General features: G+C 52.7%; 1 protein-coding gene across 23 annotated transcripts in view; it reads right to left on the bottom strand.

The window, feature by feature from the left end:
• The window catches only part of ROBO1 (roundabout guidance receptor 1), a 1,078,784-nt gene that overhangs the window by 6,742 nt on the left and 1,045,301 nt on the right, over positions 1-26,741 (bottom strand). For 19 of the 23 annotated variants that reach the window (XM_056807827.1, XM_056807826.1, XM_056807829.1 and 16 more), the window contains 4 exons: positions 24,801-24,945; positions 21,107-21,352; positions 17,589-17,995; positions 11,421-11,573 (listed from right to left, as the gene is read on the bottom strand). In XM_056807827.1, coding sequence (XP_056663805.1) covers positions 11,421-11,573; positions 17,589-17,995; positions 21,107-21,352; positions 24,801-24,945 — 951 coding nt within the window. The remainder of the gene's footprint in view (positions 1-11,420; positions 11,574-17,588; positions 17,996-21,106; positions 21,353-24,800; positions 24,946-26,741) is intronic. The other 4 variants (XM_056807833.1, XM_056807832.1, XM_056807830.1 and 1 more) reach the window with 1 other exon arrangement.

Here is a 26,741-nt window from a genome sequence, read left to right as displayed (position 1 = left end):
TGTGTCCTGAAGACGGTACAGACGACAGTCCGTCTGTAAAGCCCACACTATACAGGCTTCCGAGCAACGAGCCTGTCCTTAGGCAGGCGGCTCTGCTAGGACTTGTGCTCCCCAGCGTGGGCCCGAACACGCCAGGCACCGAGGAGGGCAGACCCCTACCCGGAGGGCCTCACGGGAACCCCGACCCTTGGAGCAGTCCACGGAGGAAGGCAACGACCACAGAACGGGAGCTTTTAGCGGCGGCCCAAAGAAGGAAGGGAGGGCAAGCAGGGAGAGCGGCCAGAAAACGCCCCCAGCCTGGAGGAAGCCGACGGAGCGGCCTCCAGGAAAGCGTCTGTTTCACGCCGCCCGGACGTTGTGGGGGCGCTCGGCCACTAGGGGGCCTCGCAGACGCTCCACAAGTGAAGCCCGCCAGCCAAGGAGCTGGAGTGGAGTCAAAGCAGGCGGCAGCAGTGCCCGCTACCCGGAAGTCCGCAGGCCCAGGAGAGCGGAGGGAGGGCGACCTCTTCTGGCTTCAGCGAGCACAGCCGGCCGCAGCTCTGGCTCAGGGGAGGGACGCGCTCGGTTCTGTATGGGGGTCACCCTCCTCTCTGCCAGTTCTGCGGCGGGCCGCATCTTCCCTCGAGCTGCCTCTGCGCCTCCGTTCTGCCCTTTGCTTCAGGAGCGGCTCTCCCTCGGCCGGGCCGGGGCTCCTCCTTCCTGGGACACGGCACGGCTTTGGCCCCTCCATCTTCCCGGACTGCATTCTGGCGGGTCACCTCGGCCAGCCCCAGACCGCCCAGGACGCCCAAGTCTCGGCTGCGCCACACCTTGGGGCACAGACCTATCACCGGCTACCCTGGGCAAAGGTGGCTCTCTGCCTCTCCTCTCTGGATCCGCCCCCTTAACGTCACATGACTTCCCTTCCCTGGGCTTAAGGGCGGAGCCTGGCCAGGAACTCTGGGAATCTGGCGTCTGTGCCATCAGCCCTGTGGTTCCTAGCCCTGGCTCTTGAAGCCCTTGTGGCACGCAGCCTATGGAATCAAGCCTGTTAACATGGTTAACGATGTCGGGGTGCCGGAAACTAGAGCCACTGAAATAACCACAACAGCATTAACGCAGGAAAGTGGGCCTGGCCGAGAGCGTGACTAGAATATAAGTGCTGGCGGAGCCAAGCGCTCAATCCTGAAAAAAGGGAAAACAATCGTGGCAACTCCAAAGAGCAAGTCGTCTCAAAGGCCCCCAAACTGGATTCACCGACGAAAGTCCCCTCCCTTTGGTAACTGTTGACCTCTTCCTGGGAATACTCTTCGATTTGGCCCTTGTCTGCCTTGATACCCCTCAGAAAGACCCAACAGCTGTAAGAGGGGCTCCATCGAAACCTTGTGAACTAAGCATCTTCTAAGCATTCCTACTAGGGGTCACCCACACTCACTAAGCCTCCACCAAGGTTTTTCTCGACTCAACAAATAGTCATCACCGACCCAAGGGGTCCTACAGGAACTCGCTGCCACAGGAAAAATGAATGCTTTCACCTGGCTCTGGATATCTGTGATTCTAAGAGAAATCATTGTAGGAAGAAGCACATTGAGAGTTCTATTTAGAACAGCTGGGAACAGCGGTGCGGATCCAGGTAAACACACCCAAAATGTGAAAAACACAAGCGTTGTTTTTTCCTGTTTCTTTGTTTGCTCTCTCTGTCTTGGGTGAGAAGCGTGAAAATAGAAGTGTAGGAGTCAAAGAAAAAAGGCATACAGCGCCACCCCGAAAGCTCAGTCATTCAAATAAATTTCAGGTGTTAGCGCTTCTTTTCCTGGAGTGTTTGTATAAAGATCTGAACTAGATGAACTATTTAAAAAGACAGGCCAAGAAGAAAAAACCGGTATCCATTCATGAAAAGAATAGGCAACATCTACAAGTGGACAACTTCCTTTAAGTGACTATTTGGGTGACAAAGTATTTATTGGCCACTTCAGTGAGGTTTCAAAACAGGTTTTATTTACAGGAACCGTATTGGCAAGGAAGTCACTAATAACATTCTAAAGGTGGGCCATTTCATGCACCTCGGCTGCGAAGCTCACGGCTCGGAGATATCAACCTTGAACATGTGGCTTGTGCTACAAAAGCTATACAAAGGTTAGGGAAACAACACGGGTACGTCCTGGACTATGTTGATCCGGAGGGATGGCGTGGTCTAGTAGACGGCCTCTGTAGTCCCTATGAATGCTCAAATTCTGACCCTGCAATCTTCACTGCGAGAGAGAGTTGTGATCCGGATGAGAATCTAGATTCATGGAGGTTATTAAGTACTAAGTGCTCCACCCTTTGCAAAAACAAACTTTTCCAGAGCCCATTATTCTCAGTTAAATTCCAGAAACATGTTTACATATGTTACTTTCTCTCCTGAAATCCTTTTTTCCTTCCACTTAATTTAATATGTTTCTCCGATGAGATCAGTCATTTTCGTGGGCAAATCGGAGAGTCCTGTTTTTAAGTCCCTTAGGTGCATGCTGCATTCGAGTCTGCTGACCACCCTCTCCTTCGTGCACTCTTTCACGGGGGAATTTTGCACACTTTCCAAGGCACTCCCTCTCCCTTCCCTCCTCCTCTTGCCACATTGCCTTGCCATCAAGTCCTCCCCTGAGATCTTTCCTCTTCCTTCTCGGTGATTGTCCTGCATATGCAGATGACTCCCAGGTCTGTACATCTATCTCCACCCTTTTTCCCAGACTCGAGCCTCTAACATGGACTGACGACAGAATTGTAATGCGAAGACATCTCATGACCAACAGAGGAATCCTTTTCCTTCACCCACAGCAAATGCTTCTAGCAAGCGTCTCTGTTTCTATCATGCCAGACTCGCTAGTTTTCTCCTTGATTTCTCATTTCCCCACACAAAAGGTGGCCCGTCGTGGCGTTTCCGTGTCCGCAGATCTCTTGCACTGGATTTGCATCGCCACCACCATGACTCAGGCCTTCATCCCCTCTCTGTGACCACGAGAATGTCCCAGACGTTCTTTAAACACGTCTCTCATCATATTATTGCTCTACCAACGAACACGGGTGGATTTCCTATTCTGTGTCCGCTAAAATGAGGGCTCCTGCGTGTAAAGCCTCCAGCAGCTCAGCTCGCCCACACCCCATCTTTCCACCTGGATCGCTCCCCTTACCAGCGCGATGAGGAGCCATCTCACCTGCTCTGCCCCTCGCACGGGACACACCACTGTCTCCTCTGCCTGCCCGGCGGGCGCTGACTCCTTCTCCATAAACCTCTTGACAGATCCCTCCACAGGCAAGCGAGGACCTCCCTCTCCGTACTCTTATACAGCTACATCTTGTTTTCTCTGACAGACGTTCCACAGCATTCTTTGTATCTGGATCGCCGGCACTAGTAGCATTCCATACGTGCTTAATAAATGCATGTGGACGATCACTACGGAATGACGGTCGACTACATAACGGACTACATGCACAGATCAAGTAATTAAGGCAAAATTCCATACCGGCTTCCCCTGGAAATGGTATCATGCCATCGAGGTCGTTAAAAACAACATTCTCGATAAACAGTTTAATGTTATTACGACAACAAGCAAAAGATTTGGACAAGTTTACGGACAGGGACTCCTGGGTGGGCTACAGTCCTTGACCAAAGCAGATCACACGGCACATACTGGTATTTTCCCTGGTTTCGAGGCTGCCTCTCTCCACTGTGTCTCTATAAGTAATGTATACATCCATCAGTGAAGCATCATAAAACACAGTAACCCCCTCTCTTCAAGCTGTATCAATATGACGTGCTACTGGGTAACATTTGAGAGAAAGCTGCTGTCACACCCAGTTTTCAAAAAAAGGAAAGGAATTCTTCAAGTTGTAAGCTAGTTGTAAGCCTGAATGACTATGAAGTTCTGGGGTTTTCTCCAGAAATAGTTGAAACTCCTTTAATTTGCTAAATATCCTTCTTTTTAAACTTTTTATAATTACGCTCATCTTTGCTTGATGTTATACTTGGTTGTACATACATTATTTTTTCTCTATGAAATGATGTATTCCATGTCCTGCATTCTTTTAATGTTCTAGCTGCTAAGTCTTGTTATTCTGATGAGATAGTGCCACCATATTTCTTTTTTTTCTTTCTTGTTGCTTATAGTATTTTCTCCTTATCCTTGGAGCTACAGAACTTAGCAATGATGCTCCCATACATTTCCATCTTTGGATGTCTTTGAGGTAGTGATTGGTGGGTTTTTTCAAATTCTATTTTACCTTGATTCTAGAATTTCTGGGCAATTTTTCTTGATGACTTTTTGGATTATGATTTTTTTAACTTAACTTTCTGAAAGACTAACTATTCTTATATTGCCTCTTCTTGATTTATTTTCCAGATCAGTTGATTTTGCTATAAGACGCTTCACATTCTCAATTTCTGTTATTTAATTCTTTTTTTTTTTGCCTTATTATTTCTTGTTGGCTTGGGAAATGGTTAGCTTCCCCTTGGTCCAATTCTAGTTCTTAATACACTCTTTTCTTCTGTTAATTTCTGGATCTCTTTTTCCATTTGGGTGATCTTTCTTTTCACATTTTCTTGATTTTCTTTCATTGCTATTATTTTTTCTAGTTTTCCCCTCCATCTCTCTTGTTTGGTTTTTGAGGTCTTTTTAAAGCTCTCCCAAAAGTTCTTTTTTTCCTACTTGTGGCCATTTACTGTATTTCTTTGATGTTTTTGAAGCAGCTGTTTTTACTTCATTGTCCTCTGAGTTTGAGCTGAGATCTTCTCTGTCCCCAGAATAGCCATCAGTTGTTGGGTTCTTTCTCCTTTGCATGTTCATTTTTATTTTATTTCGTTGCCTAAAGCAATAGACTTAATCATCGGCTCTTTGCTAGAGACCCAGGGCTGGGGATACGGTACCTCAAGTTTCAGGACATTTTGTGTGGGTTTGTTTTTTCCCAGGTCCTACTTAGTTACTGAATGGAAAACAACCCGAACATAAGGATGCAGTCCCGTCTACCTCTTCCGTTTTATAAACCTTATTTCAGATGGCCATGAATTGTCCTCTGTGACATCTTCTCATTAAACCTTAAGGACTTAGCTAACTAAGCAGCTTTGTGGGGCTGCAGCTGTATCGTGAAACGGACTGAAAATGGGAACCTTCCCAGAACTGACTGCAAAGCCATCCGTGTCTTTAAAACACAAAACACAAATTCATTTGGTTGAAAACAGTCCGTGACAGGGAAGCTTAAAGGACCATTTTGGGGGGAAATATGGCATTGGATTTGCCCCTCAGAAAGTACACACTTTAGTCTGATAAGCTGAAGTACAGCAATTTTGTTTTACGTCTTCGCAATTGTTCTTCATCAAGAAAAGGGCACGATGCCTTCGGAAGTAAGGTAGTGAGTGGGAGAGTAGACGAGAACAGCCACAGAATCAAAGGAAACAACGACATCAGAAGAATGAAACAGAGAGATCTAGTGAGAGTTTAATAGCACTGAATAAACGGCACGTGAGCGTTTAACGTCTACAAAGCGCACACACACACACACACACACACACACACGCACACACACACACGCACACACGCACACGCACACACACACACACACACACACACACACACACACATCTGTAGGCTTTCTTGTCTGAGCTTCCTGTGTACAGAACAGCATAATGACTCCCATTTCACAGACGAGTAGAAATGAATACGGGTGACGTCCTTGGTCAAACAGCGCAGGTCAGAGTCACGCTTTCCTCAAACCGACGTGCGGCCTTCTGGCCATTAGACGGAGCCACTTTTCCCGTCTGGGGTCCACGCCTGGATCCCACGCCGACTTCACCCCAAAGCAGTTTCAGGTCTCCTCTTACCTTTCCCGTTGCCTTTGCTCCCGGAATGGGACAAGTGGCAGCCACGGTTCTAGTCACCCCCGAGGTCCCAACCCTCCCTCGAGGGATGCCTCTCCTCCACTCCCTTTCCAGGCATTCCTATTTGCAGGAACAGCACCACGTCCCAAAGGGCAATTCCTTCATCTTCAATAAAGTATCTTCATTGTGAGCCGACCTCTGGGGTCATCGGCGAGATCCAAAGGACGGCCCGCTGGACAGCCTTGGGAGCGGGGGACCATCAGGAGCCCCTTCCCTCTGTGCAGAGCCTCGACGTCCCCTCTCGGGGCTCCGAGCTTCTCCCCAGCTTGTGCTCTCCGAGACCGCGTTCAAGTGTTCTGGGCACCGGGGTCCATCCAGGGCTGGCTCAGTGCCAGGCCTCAGTGCTGCCCCTCAGGACGCTGACCAACTACCAAACGCCGTCAGGAGCCGACGGAGCCCTATCCGTGACACCGATAGCCTCGGGGCTCCTCTGATCCCAGACAAGGCAGGATCGCCCTCGCAGCCCTTCAAGGGCGATCTGGAGCACTACAGAAGACAATCCGAATCTCGGCGCGTTTCCCTGCAAGAAGCTGCCTGTCCAATTGAGCAAGGAATGAAGAAAGTCCGGCCCCAGAGTCCTGTTACGGCGCTCTCCGCTTTCCCGAGCCGTCGCTTCCCTTCCCTTTAAGGCCCGGGGCCAGGCCGCTCACCGTCACGGCCGACGTGTCTCGAGGCTTGGCCGTCTCTCAAACTCGGGCCCACATCTCCTAGGACGGGGCAGCGCCCTCGGCGGACACAAGTCCTGGCGAGGCGCGCCCTGCGGCGGGAGCTGAGCTGGCCCGCGTGGCCACCGAAGCCGACTGAGCGCAGGCTCCCTCCTCCGGCTGTCCTGGGGCGGCCCCAGATCCATCCCCGCAGACGAAGCCCAGGCACGCGCGCTCCGCCCCCGCGGGTCGGCCTGACGGCTGCCCCCGATTCTCGACCCTTTTCGGGCCAGCCGGCGCTCGGCCTATCGATGAAGCGCAGCAGCACAGCTGGGCCTTGTCTGGACAAAGGTTGATGGTCAACGAATAAGACATGCGGACGGCAATGGCTGTCGAAGAAAATTAGACACTGCGTCAAGCCACAGAAAGGTCTAAATGAAGCTAACCGTCTGAGAAGGGAGACGGCGGGAGGAAAGAGCCGATTACCTACTTCAGCGGCAGGAAGCGGGTGGCCGAGTGAGGGACGACTCGGGAAAAAATGTCCGGAGAAAGTCCTTCCCTGAGACGCCATTAGGGAAGGGATCGAGATGGGACTCTACAGAGGTCTGGGGTGGGGGGGGGGGATGGGCTGCTTTTCTTTCCCTCTTCTTGGGCGGAAAGCGAGCGGGCGCACGGGCTCAGCCGTTGCCTCCACATATTTCAGCAAAGTTTTCCGGTCATCTCCAGGTGTCTCCCGTAATGTCATGGGACAGACTCTTGCCTGGGGACGCGGAGGGAAGCCCCTCCGCTGGGGATGCGCCAGCCTCCCCTGACCCTGCGCTGGCCCAACGCCGCATCCCTCCAGGCGTCTCCTCCGCCCAGCCAGCAGAGGGCCCACGCGCTGGCACTGGCATGGTGGCGGCCGCGTGCCGCTGGAAGGCTGGCCACAACCAGAAGGAAGGGTCAGCAGGGCTGCGGACGTCTGGAGACCGCCATCCCCTGCAGAAGCACAGAGGGTCCAGGACACGCAAGGGAGACACCCCGGAGGCACCTGCACGTCTGTCCTGGCCCTAGTGGTTGGGCCTACAAAGAAGCCTCACCTCCTCCGCTTGAGCCCCGTCTGCCACTGACCTGGGTCACGGGTCATCTGGCCCTCCTCGACCCTTTCTGCCTCTCCCCTCAGCCACAGGGGCTCGGACCAAGGCCTTACTTTGGCCAGGAAGTCTGGGTGGGGCAGTCGGAAGAGCTTCTCAACAACACCCACCTGACCGGCTCGGGGGAACTCTGCTCTCCCCGATGACCCCTTCCATGTTTGCTCCTCCTTCTGTAGGTACCCATTTCCGGTGGTCATGATTTGTGGCTCTCCTATCGGACAGAAATCTTCCCCTGCCAAGGGGCCACTCTCACAGTCCAACCTCTGCTGGAACAGATTCTTCCTGCTCTTCCCCCAAGAGATCCTCAACAGCAGGGGAAGCCATTCAGAGGCGAGACCCTGAGTGACCTGCTTGTCACACCTCCACTGGCCACACTGCCATCCGCGGAGCTCAGGACTCGGGTGGCGCCCCCTGGCACAACCAGATTCCAGTCACTGGCTTCACTGGTCAGTGAGCGACTCCCTGGCCATCCCTCTGAGACCAGGCGTGGCCAAGAGCGAGCTCTGGAGCCAAGCCCCTCTTCCATTTTACTGCTGGGGGCTCAGAGTCCAGAGCCCCCTGCACACTCTGCTTCCTGTCACGGGCTGGATCCCTCCCAGATTCTCCTGAGCAGTGCTCGTGCCTGCCAGCTCAAGGGAGCGGCCAGCGGCACGCGGATGACTCTTCAGACTAGCAGAAGGTCAACACGTGCCTCGGGGAAAACTTCCTGCCATCAGAGGCTCCCCGAGGCTCCGGGCCAGGCTTGGTGCGCCCGTGTTCCTGCCTCGTCATCTTCCTCAACACTGCTTTCCTCCGCGTGTCCTTCGCAATGGGCCAGTCCAAGGTTCGGACCCTGAGGCTGACGTGACTCGCTTTCTCCTGCCTCTGTGGCCTTGGAGGTGCCTCCCTCATCCTACCTTCTGTGTTCTCAGGCGGACTGGAAAGCTTTGACAGCAGGCTATCCTGCAGCTCTGAGCCTCTCTGTTTCGAGGCTCCCCGACTCCTCCATTTTGGGTCAGTCTGTTCACAGCTTCCTACTTTCTCCCTGTGTTCCTGTTCCTGTTTCTCACTACACCAGGCCTGGGAGTGTCCGCCTGGGAAGGGAGGGTGGCAATCTCCCCTCAGGGACGTGCCTGGGTGCTCTGTAGTTTCAGCCGGACTGATAGCCCTTCTGACCCCCTTTCCCAAGTTCTAACAAAGCAGGCACCCAACACTTACACGGCTTTGCTCCTTCCTGGCTATTCACCAACTCTGTGTCTCCAGGGACTGGACCAACCTCATCACCGCGGCAGAATCGGGCTCAATACGGTGCAAATCCTGCTCTTCCCCAGGACATTCTGGGGCGTCTGGTTCCTGAGCACCACCTGGCATTCTCAGGCTGGTGACCCCTCCCTCACCAAGTCCTTGTCTTGTCCCTAGAGAGGCCGGGGGGATCCAGAGTCACCCCCTCTTTCTGCCATGGCTCTTCTCCGAGGTCACAGGCCCCCTGAGACATCGTGAGCACCCTGATTCTAACGCGCAGCATGCCGAGCCAGGACGGTGTACTGACATGGAATCGTACTGAGGGAAGCCGATCGCCTTCTGCCCCTGGTCCTAGAGAGGCACCGAGAGATGGAATCGGGTACGTGCAGGAGAGCCTCGGAGATGAAAGTGATCTCTGAGGGAGGCAGCAAAGTGTCTCTTCCACATTGTCTACGTGAAGCTCTTTGGACACACAATCAGATGGAGGGGGAAGAGCTGGAGGCTAGGGACAAGAGCTTGCAGAAGGCTACTCGGTGATTATAGAAATAACGCGGGTGTGAAGCAGGGTGATGGCTGGAAAGGGAGGAAAGACACAACTGCTGGACACACTCTGGGCCGAGTTGCCAAAGGGAAAGGAGGGAGAAGGAAGAGGGATCTCTGTTGCAGCAAAGCAGGGCTGGTGGGGCTACTGACAACGAAGGAGCCCCTGAAGTTGGAGGAAAGACGACGATTTTCACGCTCAGTGTATTTCTTGGACTGTCGCACTTCCTGACTTCATTTCCATAGTGATGTTTGAGAGTCATTTTCGGGTGAGGTGCTTAAATGATGGACTACATTTCATTTTATTTCATTCATAAAAGCTTTCCCTACTTACCTGATTCCTGTCCTTTCTTTCCCCTCCTAACAGCGCCAACAGCAATTCCACTGGGCTTTCTGTACCTACTTCCCTAGTACTGAGAGGTGCACTAGGCCTAGCCTCTGCTCGGAGCCAGACGACGCCGGTCCGCATTTCCTCTGGGTCAGCCTCTGCTTGGAGCCAGACGACGCCGTCCGTGTTTCCTCTGGGTCGGCCTCTGCTCGGAGCCAGACGACGCCGTCCGTGTTTCCTCTGGGTCGGCCTCTGCTCGGAGCCAGACGACGCCGGTCCGTGTTTCCTCTGGGTCGGCCTCTGCTGGGAGCCAGACGAGGCCGGTCTGCGTTTCCTCTGGGTCGGCCTCTGCTGGGAGCCAGACGCCGCCGGTCCGCGTTTCCTCTGGGTCGGCCTCTGCTCGGAGCCAGACGAGGCCGGTCTGCGTTTCCTCTGGGTCAGCCTCTGCTCGGAGCCAGACGACGCTGGTCTGCGTTTCCTCTGGGTCAGCCTCTGCTCGGAGCCAGACGAGGCCGGTCCGCGTTTCCTCTGGGTCGGCCTCTGCTGGGAGCCAGACGCCGCCGGTCCGCGTTTCCTCTGGGTCGGCCTCTGCTCGGAGCCAGACGCCGCCGGTCCGCGTTTCCTCTGGGTCGGCCTCTGCTCGGAGCCTGGGTCGGCCTCTGCTCGGAGCCAGACGACGCCGGTCCGCGTTTCCTCTGGGTCGGCCTCTGCTCGGAGCCAGACGACGCCGGTCCGCGTTTCCTCTGGGTTGGCCTCTGCTCGGAGCCTGGGTCGGCCTCTGCTCGGAGCCAGACGAGGCCGGTCCGCGTTTCCTCTGGGTTGGCCTCTGCTCGGAGCCTGGGTCGGCCTCTGCTCGGAGCCAGACGACGCCGGTCCGCGTTTCCTCTGGGTCGGCCTCTGCTCGGAGCCAGACGACGCTGGTCCGCGTTTCCTCTGGGTCGGCCTCTGCTCGGAGCCAGACGAGGCCGGTCCGCGTTTCCTCTGGGTCGGCCTCTGCTCGGAGCCAGACGACGCCGGTCCGCGTTTCCTCTGGGTCGGCCCTTCCAGAGCGCACAGCCTGATGGACTGTCCGGGCAGCTCAGCCTCCCTGGCCGAGGGGCCGGGCACAAGCCGGGAGGCCCTGCCAGGACAGACTCGGCAGCCGCTCCTGCTTCTGTTGAGTGGCGGTAGTCGCCGGGAGAAGCGGCTGGGACGCCCCCCCCCCCCCATGTAATAACTCTGCAGGGCTCGGGCTGCTCTCTGCACTGCACCACGCAAGGCTCTAGACAACATCACAGTGTGGCATTCCATGGCCAGACCCTCTGGAGACCACGAGCGGCACCTTTCCGGCAGGAGTCGAGGATCAGACTCCGTCTTCTGGTGCGTAAGAGGGCGGCTTATAACACTCTAGTTAGAAGGGCTAAGCCTGCCCTGGGTTTCATGCAATAAAAAGCTTGTCTACGAACACGTACATTAGCCGAGTACCGCAAGTGGTCTGCTACGGAGAAAAGCCCAGAAGCTTTGGCACGCGCGTCCCCAGGGCCCAGGAGAGGCGTAAGCAAACCCCCTAAAACACTGGCGTTGTGCAGCCCAAAGCTGCCCCCGGGTGCCGGGGAACCTCCCCGCCCTACGGATACCAGGTCAAGCCAACAAGGCCTCCAGCTCCCTCTGTTTCCGCGTCTTACCATCCGTGTAGACTTCTCTGCGCGGATGTCCCGGGGCGTGCTTCTGTTTCTTGGCTGGCCGGGCCCTCTGCATCAGAGCGGCGCTCACGTTACTGTCCGTAGACACGGGGCTGGTGGGCCTGGGGCAGTGGGAGCCATGGAAGTGTCTGCGGCCTAGAAGAAGCCCAACACACAGAGATCAAAAGGCAGGCCGACAGTTGAAAACAGCCACACAGAGCCCGGCCCAGCCCTTACGGGCACGTCTACTGAGGGAAGAAAAGGGCAGCATCCACTCCAGCTCACTCCAGCTCACGGCGCCATTTTGTGGACGGCTCTCGGGACTCCTGTCTAAAAAGGCAGCTAGCTCAGAGGAGCCCTTTGTGGGAATGCGGATAAAGAGATTCCTTAGCGGCCCAGCTGACCTTTCACGGGCTCGTCTGTGGTTTCTAGTGGAGGAGGAGGCAGAACCCACAACGGACAGGCTTAACTGTGTCAAGCTTTAAGAAGACCCCCCAAGCGAATCTAGAACGTAGAACGCAGAACGGCGTCTCCATCTTTGTCCTGTCATCGTCAGGCCTTTCTTTAGGCCTTCTAGGATGGGTCTAGTCTAGGTTTCTGATGCCCGCCAAAAACGCGCTCAGCACTCAAAATAGCTTCTCAGTTGGGGCAGGTTCTGATTCTTGGGATGGTCCCTAAAACAGAATTTATCTTCTTCTATTTTCTAGTTGTGGGGATCTGAGTCCACCGAGCTTGTGCATTGCCCAAGGACGAACTCGGGCCTTTCAGACACTGCGATGGCCTGACATGAGCGATATCAATGGTCCCTGTCACCAGGCCTTGACAGAGTCCTTTAAAAAGCCCATATTTTCTGTCTTGGGATCAACCGAAAGCGTCGTTGTCAAGCCAGAAGAGTGTGACGGGCGAGGCCATTGCTCTGCGTGACTCGTTCGGGGCTGCACAACACAGGAAGGAGATGGCGGAGACCAAGCCGCGCGACCCGTCTTCAAGGCTGGCTCTCTGCCTCCGAACCGCCTCCCTCTTCCAACGATGACAGAAGACTCTACACCCGACGTGCTGTCTCTAACGGGGAACTGTAAAGCAGACGTCCCCATCAGGGCCTTCCACTGCCTGGCACTGCACATTTTGCTATTACACAATGAAAACGCTCTCCTATGGATTTGGGGCAGCTTCTTTAGAGGCTCCCTCTGTTGGCTAAACAACAATAGATATAGAAGGAATGAAACGAGAAGCCATGAATTAGTCCACTCATTTGTTTAATCACTCATATTAATTTCATTAGAATCCTAAAATGGAACCCTTTCTTTCAAAAAAGCCCAACCGAAGAGTTCATTCCATTACCTGAAGGACACAGATAAGGACTTCCTGGATGACGATAATTAAACCATGCAGCGAGATAAAAACGATGAAGTCCATGATCTAGATTAACGCTGAAACAATTCATCTATTGCAGAGAATCAGCTGGTGCCCAAAGACCTCGAGACTCGACAGTCTTCTAAGGATTTCTCCATCGGGTTGGACTGAGTAACCCTAACCCTACTCAGTGGCGTTTGGAACCAAAGTACGTGCCGTGAACCGATGACTGAACGGTGCCGGCGGCCATCATTCAGAATGTTGGTTTCATCAACACGAAGAGCCTTTTCCCTAATGCTCAGTCACGCGACTGTCAACCCACAGGAAGTCCCGCCATGCAGCTCCTGCGTCTACGGCAAGAGTTACCGTTACAGGGGAAGAGACGCTGGCTGGGCCTCCTGCTCCACAGAGCGAGGAATAGGCATGGCGGAGCGTGACGCGGATCGACGTCGTGGCCGGGGGCGCCCCAATGAAGATTGCTGCAGGCCCACAAGCCAGATCTTCCTGTCAGTAGCTTCCTTCTGTGCCTTGGTTGGAGACTTCCAAGATTTGGGATTCTGCCTGGACTACAGGCTCTCAGTGACTCGGGACGGCCAACGTCGTGACGCGTTTTGCTCAGTCCAGTTAGAGCGGCCGCTCCAGGCACGGCACAAAGAGCCCTTCGCTGTGCCCGTGCTGCGGGCCTCCAGCCTAGGCACCTCAGAGCTCCTCTGTATTTGGCCTGGTCCTGAGAACGATGACGCACCACCGTGAGGGTCCAAGAAGATCAGGCTCCATTAGCGCCGTCTGAATCTCAAACCCAGCCCTGCCAATGAGCTCAAGGCTTCTCGGTGATCTCTTCTGCCAAGGCCAGTTCAGCTCCTCTGCTGCAGCCACTTTGTGTCGGACGTAGGCACGGAGCACCGTGTGTCCTGCCGTGATTCAAGGAAGCCAAGGACGCGGCACAGGGTTCTGTGGATTCTGCCTTCGTGTCTTCTTCGCATTAAACTCGAGCATGTCAGAGGCCAGCGGCTGGACCAGAACATGTGCAGGACGTAGTACAAAGGACATCCACGAAGCCTGGGCCTGTCGCTTCACAAGGCGCTGGATGACGGGGTCCAAGGGACAAGCTGGCCAAAGGGCAGAGGAAGATGCCGGGATACTCTGGGATTCCTTGTGGAGGATGTTCAGAAAGACTCATACGAAGGCGGGCAGGAGGAGAGGATGCAGGTGGGCTACAGCTTGCAACCATGTACGAGACATCTACATGGACAAGGTCGAGGAGTCACTGAAGTACTGAGATAAGTAGGAAGACTTAAGGAGAAACAGGAAATGATGGGCTTCATTCCAAAGAGGCTTTTGCCAGGGCAAAAGGAAGGGAAAATCGACCTGAAGACACAATAATGCTGCATAGAAACGGTACCAAATGGCAGAAAAGTCAGCATCAAGAGTGTCCTAATTTCTAGATTACCCGAGATAATGGCTTGTTCAAGTACCAAATAGTTATGTTTGGAAAATAAAACTATCACAAGACGTCCGTTTTTCACAAACATGTAATAGAAAGGCCTTTCAGGGCAAAATCATTCGGGAATCATTGCCTTATTTTTAGGTGGCTTCTGACTTGATCTCTAATATTCTCCTACCCATATCCTGGTCCCTTAAAACTTAAAATTATTTTATTCTGTATGTACATGCCCCCAAGTCATATACAGATACCAAAAACACGACACGGGCATTCCCTCTGAAACCCCGATCCTCCATTTCATGGATTCACTATTTCAAACACAATTCTGCTTGTCTGCTTTTCCCTGAACGTCCTCCTGTTCTCTTTCCTGCATTCTCTTCACTGTGCATTCTCCTGATTCCTGGCACCACGACTGCTTTTCTCTACACCAGACTGGTGTCTGATCAATGCTCTTTCATTGCTTTCCCGTTTCTGTGTGCCACACGCCTCTGTTCGTTTCCTTCAAGAGGACACAAGCCGTCCCCCCTCCGCTCTTACCCTGGTGCTGAATACAGACTGGAGAACTGAGGGCTGGGGATCTGGACCGTGCAGTGACTCAACGGCCAGAGACGAGGACTGCGTCCTTGGGCCAGCCACTCTCCGAGCGTGTGCACAAGCACGAGCCACTTTCGTGGATGAGGTGCGTCATTCCCCAATACACGTGCATCCATGGGAACGATGACAGACTGGCAGCCTCGTCCAGACAAGTCGTGAAGCTCGGGGGCCCTCGAGCGGGAGGTCGCCATCCCTCCTTGGGAAGAGTAGAGGAACCCCCCCGCCCCCGGCAGCTTTACATGAATGCAGCTCCACCTGCTGAGGGGCCTTTCCTAGACCCTTGTTCTAGGGGGGCTGAGACCACCCCCTTCTTCTTCTATTCCTAAAGGAAGACGTCTGGGGGTGACCTAATTCCCATGAAAGACATCTCAAAACTGGCAAGTCTTGACGCCCCAAGAAATGTTGCGGTGCTCAGGCCCGAGAGAGGTTTGCAGAAGGTTTTGAGCCCGAGTTGTTGCAGTCCGACAGATCCGGACAAGAAGCACCACAAGGCCTGGGGAAAGGCTGAGGAGGGTAGACGATCGATAGGGAGGATGGGTCAGCAGAGAGAGCAGCCCTGCGCTGAACCCCCTGAGACCCGAGCCCACCTGGGCATCGATGCCCGCTGTTCTGGGACCTCGGACTGGGCTCTGCACTCTGCGCCTCGGAATACGGCCGCGTGAGCTCAGCCGGCTCAATAGGGAGACTTGGGGGTACGAGCCCCCTCTCAGAAGTTCACGCCACACAGGGAGAACAGCTCAACATTCACATGTCTGAGCGATGGTGAAGGGCCCCTCGGTGAGATTCAAAAACCCCAGAAGGGAGGGAGGTCCCCGATACACACGATGTCATCAGTTCTAAAGATGTCACAGTTTCTTCTATTCCCACTCTGGGTTCCTGGAGAGCTGACTCTCTTCATTTGCCAACCAGGAGGGAAGGCCTGCCTTATCTCCTCAGACTGGAAGGATCCACATCCCCTCCTTTCTGAGCCACTGCAATAGCCTAATCCGGACGCACCTGGAGCTGACATTGGCCAAGAATGATCCAAAGCCCCTTTTCACCTGCGTGTTTAGTCAGTCCGACATCTGCCCCTGTTCCACAGTGGTCTGGGCTTGTTAGCTCAGGACAGGCCCGGATCTGTTAGGCTGTCAGTGCACAGGTGGCCTTCCCCAAACAGTGATCCCTCAGAGAGCGGCCGGCCTAGAATGAAACGTCCAATCCCATCTCCCACTCCGCTTGCTTCCAGCTCCTCAAAACTTCCTACAGAACTGCTCTAGTCACAGCAGCCTTCTTCCGACTTTAAACACTCGGCAATCCTACACTGTCTGCTTAGTAAAGGCTCAATTGGAAGCCAATTAGGCCACAGTCTGGATCCATCGCTCCTTCTGGCCACCCACACATTGATTTCTTTCACATAGATACGTGCAAATCGAGAGGAACTGCTCACCAGGTCCTTCTCTTAGTTGTCCTCTCTGCCTTGGTTTATGCGCTCCGCAGGCCGAAAACAGATCCCCCTCTCAGTCTCAAGGGTCAACTTCTGCCTGGTAGTGTCACTCCCTTTCCTAAATATCCAGCTCAAATGCAGAATGCCTACAGCTAAAAGTGATTTTCTAGTCCACACATTTTCTTGGCTTTCCATTGACAACATTTTCCCAAGAATTCCCCCATTCATTCCTTTTTCAGACTATTTCCAGAGACAAAGAATGAATGAACCACGAATCAGGTTTGCCCTTTCCCAAGGGCCAGGTTTAAAGAAGACAATAAATTCTTGAGCATCTTTCCAACCGCCCTGGCCAAAATGAGTTACAGCCAATTTAAGAAAGTCAAGGCCACCTCAATCACCCAAACATCTAGGCTGTGACTAGACCAGCTTTCTAAAGCGGAAGCAAAATCAGGTAGCCACAGGGCTGCGTCTGCTGGAGAAACCCACTGAGGCATACCATGTTTTGTGCTACGATGGGAAGCCCCAACCCTGAGGACAGGAACTCGTTTACTTGTTGTACTTGTATCTTTAGTGCTTCGTCCTTTCGTGGTTGTGCCTGACTCTTTGGCACCCATGTGGGGTTCTCATCACAAAGATCCTGGAATGGCACCCCGTTTCCTTCTCCGGCTCACTCTACGGATGAACAACGGAGGCCTACAGGGCTGCGTGATCTGCCCAAATGATACGTGTTTCAGGCCAGATTTGAGTTCGGGAAGACAAGCCTCCAAGTCCTGCACTCCATTCGCTCTGCCCGTGATGCTTAGGCTAACGCTTCAGAAATGTTCTTGTCATCCCACCACTCACTTGTATTAAGGAAACAAGCGATTCTGGGAGGTAGAGGAGAGAAGAGAGAACCGTTTATGAATGGAGTCCCAAGACATGAGATAGGTGACAGAGGGCCCAAGGAACAGGAAGAAGGCCGAATGGCCCAGAATGTGTGCAGGAAAGTCATGTGTAATGTATCTGGAAGGAAGTCTGGGATCAAGAGGGCAAAAGCTTTAAATGGCAATAAAATGAATTCGTGTTTTGTCCGAGGGAACCTTTGTGGTTTAATTACTGGGAGTCGGGGGGTGGGGGGGAGTCAGATGTGCACTTTCGTAAAGTCACTTTTATGGGAAACAAACTGAGTAGCGGCTGGATTCGAGTAGAAAGCGTTGAACGGAAAGTAATTCTTTACATCACTGGCTAATAGTTTTAATTTTGGAAATACAAAATGCTATTTGCCACCTACTTTATAGAGCATTACAGGTAAATGAAGATACTGCTTCAATGCTACACACTGCAATGTCTTAACTACTTTTGCAAACGTGCAACTTGCCTGTGGCGTCCTGCATCTGACGTCTTGCCACCTTAAGACCAGCATATTCAGCTGCTGCGGCAACAGCCTGTGCAAAATCCGCATCCGTAAAAAATGAGCCATCAGAAGAGCTCACACTGGAACGTCCACTGGAAATGTTGTCTTCCTCTGAGGCGGAGCCCCAGCCGTTGATCATGGAGCCCGTGACAGAGCTTTCCAGATCGCCCACGCTGGAAGCAGGGGTCTGCTCAAGGCCCCGTAAGAGCAGCCTCCTGGTTTGCATTTTGGCTACTTCCATGTCGGCCTCGTCTTCTTCCTCTTCGGGCACGTCAGTGTCCATATCGGACACGAGAGGTCCTGAAATGTAACCGTACGTGTGGGGGGGAGAAATGGGCCTTGGCGGAGGGGGAGGGCTCACAGGCTGGCGTCTGTGGAAAAAGAAAATAAACACACCGGTCAGGTTCCTCCAACTACACATAAAAGGAAGACCAACAGGACGCTCCCCAAATTTGGCTCTTTCCTTCACAGGAAGGAGAAAGACAGCTGCGGCTGTGCGTGGGAAAGCGTTCCTGCGCTTGGTCGAGCCGGGGGGGAAGCACCCGAGCGCGAAGCCCGGATCTCCGCTTCAGGTTCCGCTCTGCGTAGGACGTGATTGGATCACGCGTGCTTAAAAAGACGCGGCTCCCGCTACGTGGGGAAGGCAGGGCACGACTTCAGCGGCAGCCCGGAACCGAGGCGGCCCGAACACTGCCTACGACAGCGCCGCAGCGCGGTGCTTCCCAGAACGGCCCTTTCTCTCCCTGCCGCTCTCAGCAAATGGAAGCCATTGGCGGCGTCCCACGGCAGCATGGCGGGATTTCCTTCAACATCAGTTCACCCCCAGCCCGTCCCCACAGATCTGACTGCAGCACCCGCGCGCCAGCCACGTTCCTAGCCGTTCTGGCACGCTTAATCCCGTGCCTCCCTTCCCTCGAGAACGCAGTGCATCGGGGCTGCGGGGAGACTGCCGATGGGGGAGGGACACAGAGACGGCGATCCAAGCCATGGATCGGGTCAGCAGGCCTGGAGCTTTCTTTGCGGCTTATCGAGGAAGCAGACAAGACGAGGCTCGTGCTGAGAACTGGGAGCCAGAACCGGAGCCGCGAAGGGTGCAGGGATTCTCGGGCAAGGGTGCTCTGCACCCCGCAGCACGCGCTCTGGGGGGCCTTTGGAAAGGGCAGAGAGAGAGCCGGACTTCTCTCAGACCACAAGGAATCCCACGCTGCAGCGATGGCTGGCTGTGCCCAACGGGAAAGCGACCCACTTCCAACGAAGATGGGAAGCAGACTCGGCGCGCACGAAGCACGCCAAGCCAACCCCCTCTGTCTGAGCCCTCTCCGACACTCTGGGAAGGCTCGCTGACCGCCGACTGGAGTCAGCGCACGCCTGGGTGAAGCAAAGGCACGTCCATGCTGGAGAAGGACGTGGTGCTCACCACGGCCAGACCACGTCGGCCCGAAGAGCCGGACGTGCCCATGCATCGCCGACCCAAGCTAAGAGGACACAGACAAGCTGCACCTCGCGATGCCAAAAGCATTTGGGCTTTCGTTTCCCACGAGGCCAGACTGGAGGGCACAGCACCCCAGATGGGCAGGAAGGGGCTTCAGCTCTCGCGTCATCCACCCAGGAGTGCCAGCCAACAGTTCGAGGCCGGAGCTTCCGTGGCTCAGCAGAATTAAGAGAGGCTTTAATATGTCCAAATAAACTGGCATTCCAACGTGCTTCGTAGCTCTAGGCCCACCCAGAGAGGGGTCGTTCACCCACCTAGTTCAGAGAACTGAAGTGTGCTGCCGAGTCTCCTGAGAGCGAGCTTAAAGCTCTCTCCATCTCAGAGAGGGGTTCGGGGAGAATTGTAAGCCACTGTCATTTGGAGCAATAGGAGCTGTTTTTATAAAGTAACCTTTGATATAGTTTCCTGAAGTTCCAACCCAGAATTATTCTAAAAATGACCTAGCTTTAATGAAAAGCGGGGTGCATTTTTTTTTTAATTAAACCCTTACCTTCCATCTTGGAGTCAATACTGTGTATTGGCTCCAAGGCAGAAGAGTGGTCTGGGCTAGGCCATGGGGGTCAAGTGACTTGCCCAGGGTCACACAGCTGGGAAGTGTCTGAGGCCAGATTGGAACCCAGGACCTCCCGTCTCTAGGGCTAGCTCTAAGCATGGTGCATTTTAAAAGCCTCTAATTCTGAAATTTAGAAAAAATGATGTGTTCCCATCAGGACACAATTGTGAGACTCCACCTAATGTTGATTCTTCCAGATAAGCTGCCATAAACGATTAGAAAAACCCACTCCAATAATATCGTTAACATGAAGTCAGAATTTATAAAGCACAAAGGCTACATCTTGGAAAATATTGACTCCTATGGAATTGTGACCGTATCTTATCTTACCCAAGAATGTTTCTGTTATTTCCTAATTTGGGACTTTTTATGGAAAAAAAATTTATGGTAAATGAACATCTATACAGTAGTATAGTACACAGAATTCAAATCAGCCAATATCTGGCAGATTTTTAAAGCTTTTATATGGAATGAATCTGCTCCTTTCTAGCACAACATGGTTTTACTTTATCGGGGAGGGGAGGGGGAAAAAATACTAGCTCAAACAAGATTTGAGCCAGCACAATATTTCTATAGCTGCCATCTATAGAGGAACGTCCTACAAGTAACACAGCACAGACTGACTTTTCTTTCTTTCCCAGGTGGGGGGGGGGGGTGGGGGAAGACACTGAAAGTTCAGACTAAACAAAGACGGTTCTGATCTGTCTCACAAAGAATGAGGTCTTCTAGCATCACTCTTAATGATACCAGGATAATGAAGGTCAGGATCTATTTAGCCCAAGTCGGCCTGTTAATAGTTTTGTCCTCCTTTTGATCACCCTCGGTTTGGGATATGGCCATAGATTAAATGAAGACTCATGAATATAGTTATGGGAATGGTTAGTATTGGAAAATAATTACCCATATTTCATGTGTGTACATTTATAGATAAAAAAGTCAGCACGTAAATGAGTGAACCCAATAATGGAATAGACCACACAAAAGGTGTCTGTCTTATCCGATATTTCAACTAAACAAAAGGAGAACCACAAAAATGTGTCGACTAAACTTCCTTTTGTATAGCTCTACAATAATGACTGTTCACTGGAAGTACCGAATGACATTTTCTTCAAGAGTACGAAATCTCCAAAATCAAGGAAAGTTACAGAGAGAAAAGTTCTATGAGTAAAATTGGCCAGATTTGATTTTGTGAAAGGAGAACAACTTGGACATCATCATCTAGTCACATGTAGACCAGAGTAGAGTTATAACAGCAATTATATGTTGCTATTAAATAATATGCCGTTCTAAAGTTGACTTGGAACGAAAGTCTAGAAATTAGCACACCATTTTAGGCACTGAAGTCAGTCCATCATTGGGTACCATTTTAAACTAGAAGATGAATGCTGATTCGCTGGCAGAGACAACGCTACGTTTTACAGACTTTGCTCAGCCTACCTCCTGTCGGGATGGTGTTGCCCATGGCCAATGTCCTCTGGGCAGTCTTGTAACATGGGCTGAAGCTCCTCTTGAGGGGAAGGCGTCAGGGTGGCAGTAGACTGATGACTGTAGGACACGGCTGCCGGAGAGGAAGCTGCTCCACGCACCGGGGGGGTCGGACCTCGTTCATCTTCTTCTTCGAGCTCCTCTTGTTGTAAGTACATCCTAGCTGGTGGCACCGGGCACGGGATTTCCTGGTCATAGCTGCAATACATTGAGGTTGCATGGACATCTGTTATTACACACAAAGCACAGAGGCTGACAGTCATGAAGTAGGTAAAGGCTGACCGCTATTGGTCAGTCATAACCAGCTTCCACCTATCACGGACATTCGTAAAGCATGCTACAAATGTCATGGCATTGGACCCTCACACTCCTCTAGGCTATTGCTCAGGAGGAAGCTGAAGCCACAAGAGATGAACTCAAGTTTTGGAGGCAGCTTGTTCTTCTCGCCTCTATCCAGCGACCACCCAGCTGGCTTCAGTATTTAAGAATTCGACACATAATGCATCCTTTGGCTGCCATTGATCTAGCTGGACTATAAGAGCATTAGGCCTTTGTGAGACCAAATTAAAAACATTTTAAATGTAAATGGATACCATGAAACAGAGAGACCAGCAAACACTGATGTTCATAGGAGGCCATTTGTAAAACTGAAAAGAAAGAGCCAAAGTCCACTGACACGACTGGGAAAATGGCAGCACCGCCATCATGTACACACATGCACACACATGTACACACACACACAGACACATGCATCAGCATTTACTCTCTATTCACTCAACTGCTCGTGTTCTTGGGGGAGTTCCCTTCCTTTCAATGATGCTGCTTGCACTGTGGGCACAGACATGTGGAATGTGCCCTATTCTGTTGTTGGGGTCTTTGAATCACACTATCAGGGAATGGCCCAGTTCTTGGAATCAAGTTGTGGCTTCACCACCTAACCAACTCCTGACCCATTTGATGAGCCACATAAAAGTGACTTCTCGGCCAAGCTTTCCCTTCCGGCAGGGAAGTCCGTTTACACCATCTGGAAGTTCTTTACTGGCACATCTCACCCTTTAGCTGTCTCTTTCAGTGTCTCTGAAGAGACTGTCATGAGAGAAGTTCACAGCTCGAAAGGAGTGCAGGGCCTCTCCTTGCCTAGAGCGTGCTGCTAGCTGGGAGGCCATGAACTTCAGTGTCCTCTCCTCTGCCGCTTGTAAGTCTGGGGGCATGGAGGGAAGCCTCCTTCCGACTCCTCCTAACCTGTGCAGCTCAGCACGTTTCACTACTGTGCACTGCTCTCCAAAGACTTCTCTGCTGCAGCTCTGCAATGCTTTCCATCATGCTGTGATTTCTCAGGGCTTTGTTTTTAGAATAGTGTCGCTGCAAGCACCGTCTTGAATAGGAAGGAGTCAATGCTACGTGCCATAGAATACATGCACATAGAGACCCCTGTGTGTGGTCTGTAGTTGTATGTATACCTGCTTTATTAGTCGGGTTTCTTTGTACGGAAGTCCATTCCTCCTTCCATATGGAATCTGAAAAGAAAGGCCTGGCCTTGGACTCGCTACCTCATTCATGTGTTTATGTGTGTGTGTGTACATACATGTGTGTTTGCATAAACTCTGATCATGCATGCACATGCACATATCCCCCTTCCAAGGCTCAGTGAAATTTCCATCTTCCCAGCACCTCCAATTGAGGCTTCCCCTCTTTAATTGCTGATGACTTCTGCCACATCGAGTTCACTTGCACACGCTCTCTTGCTTGGAAACATCCCCTCAGATGGTGAGCTCCCTGCAAGCAGGGCCTGCTCTTAGTACCGTGTCTGGCCCAGCAAGCACTTCCTAGTTAACGACTGACTGACTGAGAGCATGAACTGCCCCTCCAAGTCGTGGAATCCCTGAGAAGGGAGGGTGATTCCCACCCATCAGAGGTGAGATGTTGCCCGTACAGAACAGAGACAAGCGGAAGCTCGGCCTGCTGCGGCCCTGCCATTGCGCGAAGTTGGACTCCTACTTGGAAGCCTGCAAGACCCTGCTGCTCTGAGACCCCCTGCAGCCCCAGCTAAAGGGCGCTGAACGTGCTGCAATGAGTCTTTTTTAGGCCTTTGAGTTGCTCTCCTTTCCCTGCCTGTTGTGGCTGCATCGCTGCCCAATGAAGGGCAAAGTGGCCGGATTTCGTGCTCCTCCTCAAACTCCTCCAATTCCAGAACTGCCCCAGTGCTGACTGGCTCTAATGAGGGATCTGACCTGGACCCCCCCTCCAACTTCATTTATCCCTTTGCATTAACAAGACATTTCAGGAGGGATTGGCAGAAGCTCTTATCACAGCCTCTCCTATCAAATGGTCCATTTAAAACTGGATTCATGAGTTGAATGACACTAGTTGTGCCTCTAAACAAACATCCCAAACAACTCGGGTCCACAGAACAGTGTTGGTTGGTCTTGGAGCTGAAACACACCAATTCAATGGGAGCTTCTGACAAAGAGGACTGTAGGACCCTAGCAATGTCCCCTGACACCTCTCAGAGGTCACAGGATCCTAAGACTCACTTATTGGTGCAGGGAACTAAAGACCGGGTCTGGTCATGGAATTGAAGATGGCGGCACGGTCCTGCTCCATTCCCATCCCCCTGGAGGCTCGGCAGGCCACGCTGAATCTCCCTGAATACTTTCTGACCACGTGAGTCCTCGTCGCGCTTCTCTCGTGTGAACGAATCACCAGAGAAGGGCTCATTCGGAGCACGGCTACGGGAAAGGTCTTCATACAATTCAGGCGAAGACCCTTTTTCACTTCGCTCACCTACACGAGAGCACACTTTAGCTTCCACAGTACCTGGTGTCATCGGCGCGTGCTCTTTCCTTCTACACGCAGTCTCGCACGCTAGGCCAATCTCCACCCGTGTGGTGGAGAACCTTCCAGAGATGCCCGCTAGAAGGGCCTCGCTTCAGGGGGCTCTGCAGCCCCTGGGTGGTATTGGACACTTCATCGAGTTCCCAGCGTCCTTACAGGAGCAACATTCACTGTGTGTCTGCTGTGGACAGACGCCTGTGGCAGGGCGGGGAGGTGCCAGGCTTATGGAGGGGGAGGCAGCATTTGCAAAGAGCCACAATGAAACAAACATTTCAGAGGCTGGGAGCCTGCTGAGCGGCTCAGCGTAAAGAGCGCCTCCCCTGTCCCAAGGATATAGGCCACGGTGCTCTTTTGGTCTGGAGCTCTTCTGCCAATCCCCTGACCAGGGTCCAGTCCGCTGGGTGGATCCTTCTGCTTGACTGGGGACGTCCCTCCGAATCTCCTGACACTTCTGACCCGTCACATCTTCGTGACAGGATCTCTGATGCTGCTTGCCCAAAGAACGTCTTCGTTGAAGTATATGATGGCTTGGGCCTCCCCAGCACACTCGCAGTGCCCTGGGGGGAATCAGAGCTTTGCAGCCGGGGGTCCACCAGTCCAACAGTGACCTGCACACACATCACGAGGACCTTGAAAGACCGCGTTATTGGAGAGAAGGATCATTTGGAGGGGCTTCGCCCGGTGAACTGGCCCTTCATCACTACGCAAATGGCTGGGGTTTTGTTCAAAGGGTCATATTTCGGGGTTCTGGGGTAACCAACATGGCCTCCCACAGAAAGCTGCCCTACGAACACATTCGGGGTTCACTTACCTCTCATCTACAGAAAGGCTGTAGTCTTCACTATGGCTGTGGGGAGGAGGATGTGCCGGGGGAGGTGGAAGCAGGTCTGCCCAGTTCATGCCCGTCTGTTTGGGTAACTTGGGGGTTCGGGCGCCCTTCTTGTGCCCTTGACTCCCTTAATGGAAAGGAAAGAAAATGCGTATCTCAAATTATTTGAAGAAGCCTCCCGCAAACGCGACACAAGTGATTCCTCTCTAAATGTCGTCAAGGAACCCGATGCCTTTTCTCACGAATTCTAATGAGAAATTGCTAGAACAACAGAAAAGACATGCGTGAATGGAAGTGTTCGATAGAAAAAAGCCGATAAAACCATGCATGAATTTTGCACAGTCTCACCGAGACCAAGCTCTGAAAGGTAATGACGTCGCCTCGCCCCCATGAGCTGCAGACTCTCTAGATCACGGAACCCAAGTCATTTGTGCGCGTCTGCTGACACGACGAGCCTCCGTGGGCACGGCAGGTGCAGGTGAACACAATCGCGGCGAGATCGGATGTCATGACCACAGAAGGGAGGCACCCTAAAGCGCGGCACGCACAAAGGTTCTCAGCCGCTCTCTGCGAAGCAGTGGTTCACAGCAGAACAATGCCGCTGCTGCTGCCGCTGCCGCTGCTGCTGCCAAAATCCTAACGACTGCCTAGAAGCTGGGCGGAAGATGCACCCTCAAAAGCAGTCACAGGATTTTGAGTCACCACGTGCCTCAGTCAAAGGTCTGCGGTGATGCACCAATCCCCACAGCTTAGCAGTCACGCGCAGCAGGGACTCAGGAACCCGTGCGGTGAAAGCTCCCGCTGCGCTCCCGAATGCATCGAGCATTTCTCCCTTTCATTCTCAAAGACCCTCTCAGTAAACAACAATCAGTTGCGGTAACAGAAGAAAAATAAACCAACTGACAGAAACTCTCTGTACTGGCAGCCTCTTCTGAGGGATAGTTTCACCCTTTTCTCTTGCCTTCCGTAGCCCTCATCACAGTCGCGGCCCACATCTCTTCCTGGGCTCCCGCGAAACGGCTCGGTGTTCCCGGCTTCTCTTCTCTTGGCTCTCTTGCTCTCATCCTGCTCTCGGCACTTCGTCAATGCCCTGCCGTCATGCTATCCTTCCTTTGGGCCATCGTTTCTTACCCACTGCTCGACCCGAGTGACATCTGACCTTTGGGGAGTCTTGTAGTTTGCAAAGTACTTTTTTATCTCATTGAGAACTGAAAGTAATCGCATCACACGGAGCAGTTAGCGTCCATGATCCGATTAGATAGGTGGGGAAACTGAGGCTCAGAAAAAGGAAATGATGCCTTCCTCAAGAGCTCTAACCTTCGAATCATCAACTTTGGGGCCAGGAAGGAACTTCTGAGGCCTCTCGATCAGATACTTCCCTTGCCTTAGCCTAGGCTGCACCCAAGAACAAAGTCGCAGAACGAGTTGGTGACCTGCTCATAAAGGCCTTCCTCAGGCAGCAATGTGTCACCCTGTTAATGGAGGTCAATTCTGATCTTGTGGGAGTAAAAACATGAAAAAGAGATGTCAGACGAGGCTTTTGTAAGTTTGGTCGTACTGACTCGGACACTTGGCTTGTTTTCCCTCATGTCCGCCGTGAATAGAGCCGATGCTCATTGTTACAACGATGACAACATCATCATCGCGCACTCAGCACTCCGTGCCCTTTCTCCTGCCCAGAGGGAGGCTCTAAAGGTAACCCGACAGGAAAACGTCCGACAAAGCTCAGGGCGGATGGAAGACGCCCGTTAAAGGATGCAGTTTAAATCGAGGAAGTCTGCTCTCTAACTGGAAACAGCCGAGTACATACATGTCTCCCCCGGACACGACATTCTTTTTTGTGTTTTCCTGAGTACGCTCTGCAGGGCTTGGCTCGGGGCTAGTCATCTATTTTTCTATCAATTTTAATGATATACCAACAAA

Source organism: Monodelphis domestica, chromosome 8, assembly GCF_027887165.1.
Source record: "Monodelphis domestica isolate mMonDom1 chromosome 8, mMonDom1.pri, whole genome shotgun sequence".
Classification (NCBI taxonomy): Eukaryota; Metazoa; Chordata; class Mammalia; order Didelphimorphia; family Didelphidae; genus Monodelphis; species Monodelphis domestica.
The sequence above is the reverse complement of the archived record's forward strand: the minus strand, read 5'-3'. Positions and strand labels throughout refer to the sequence as shown.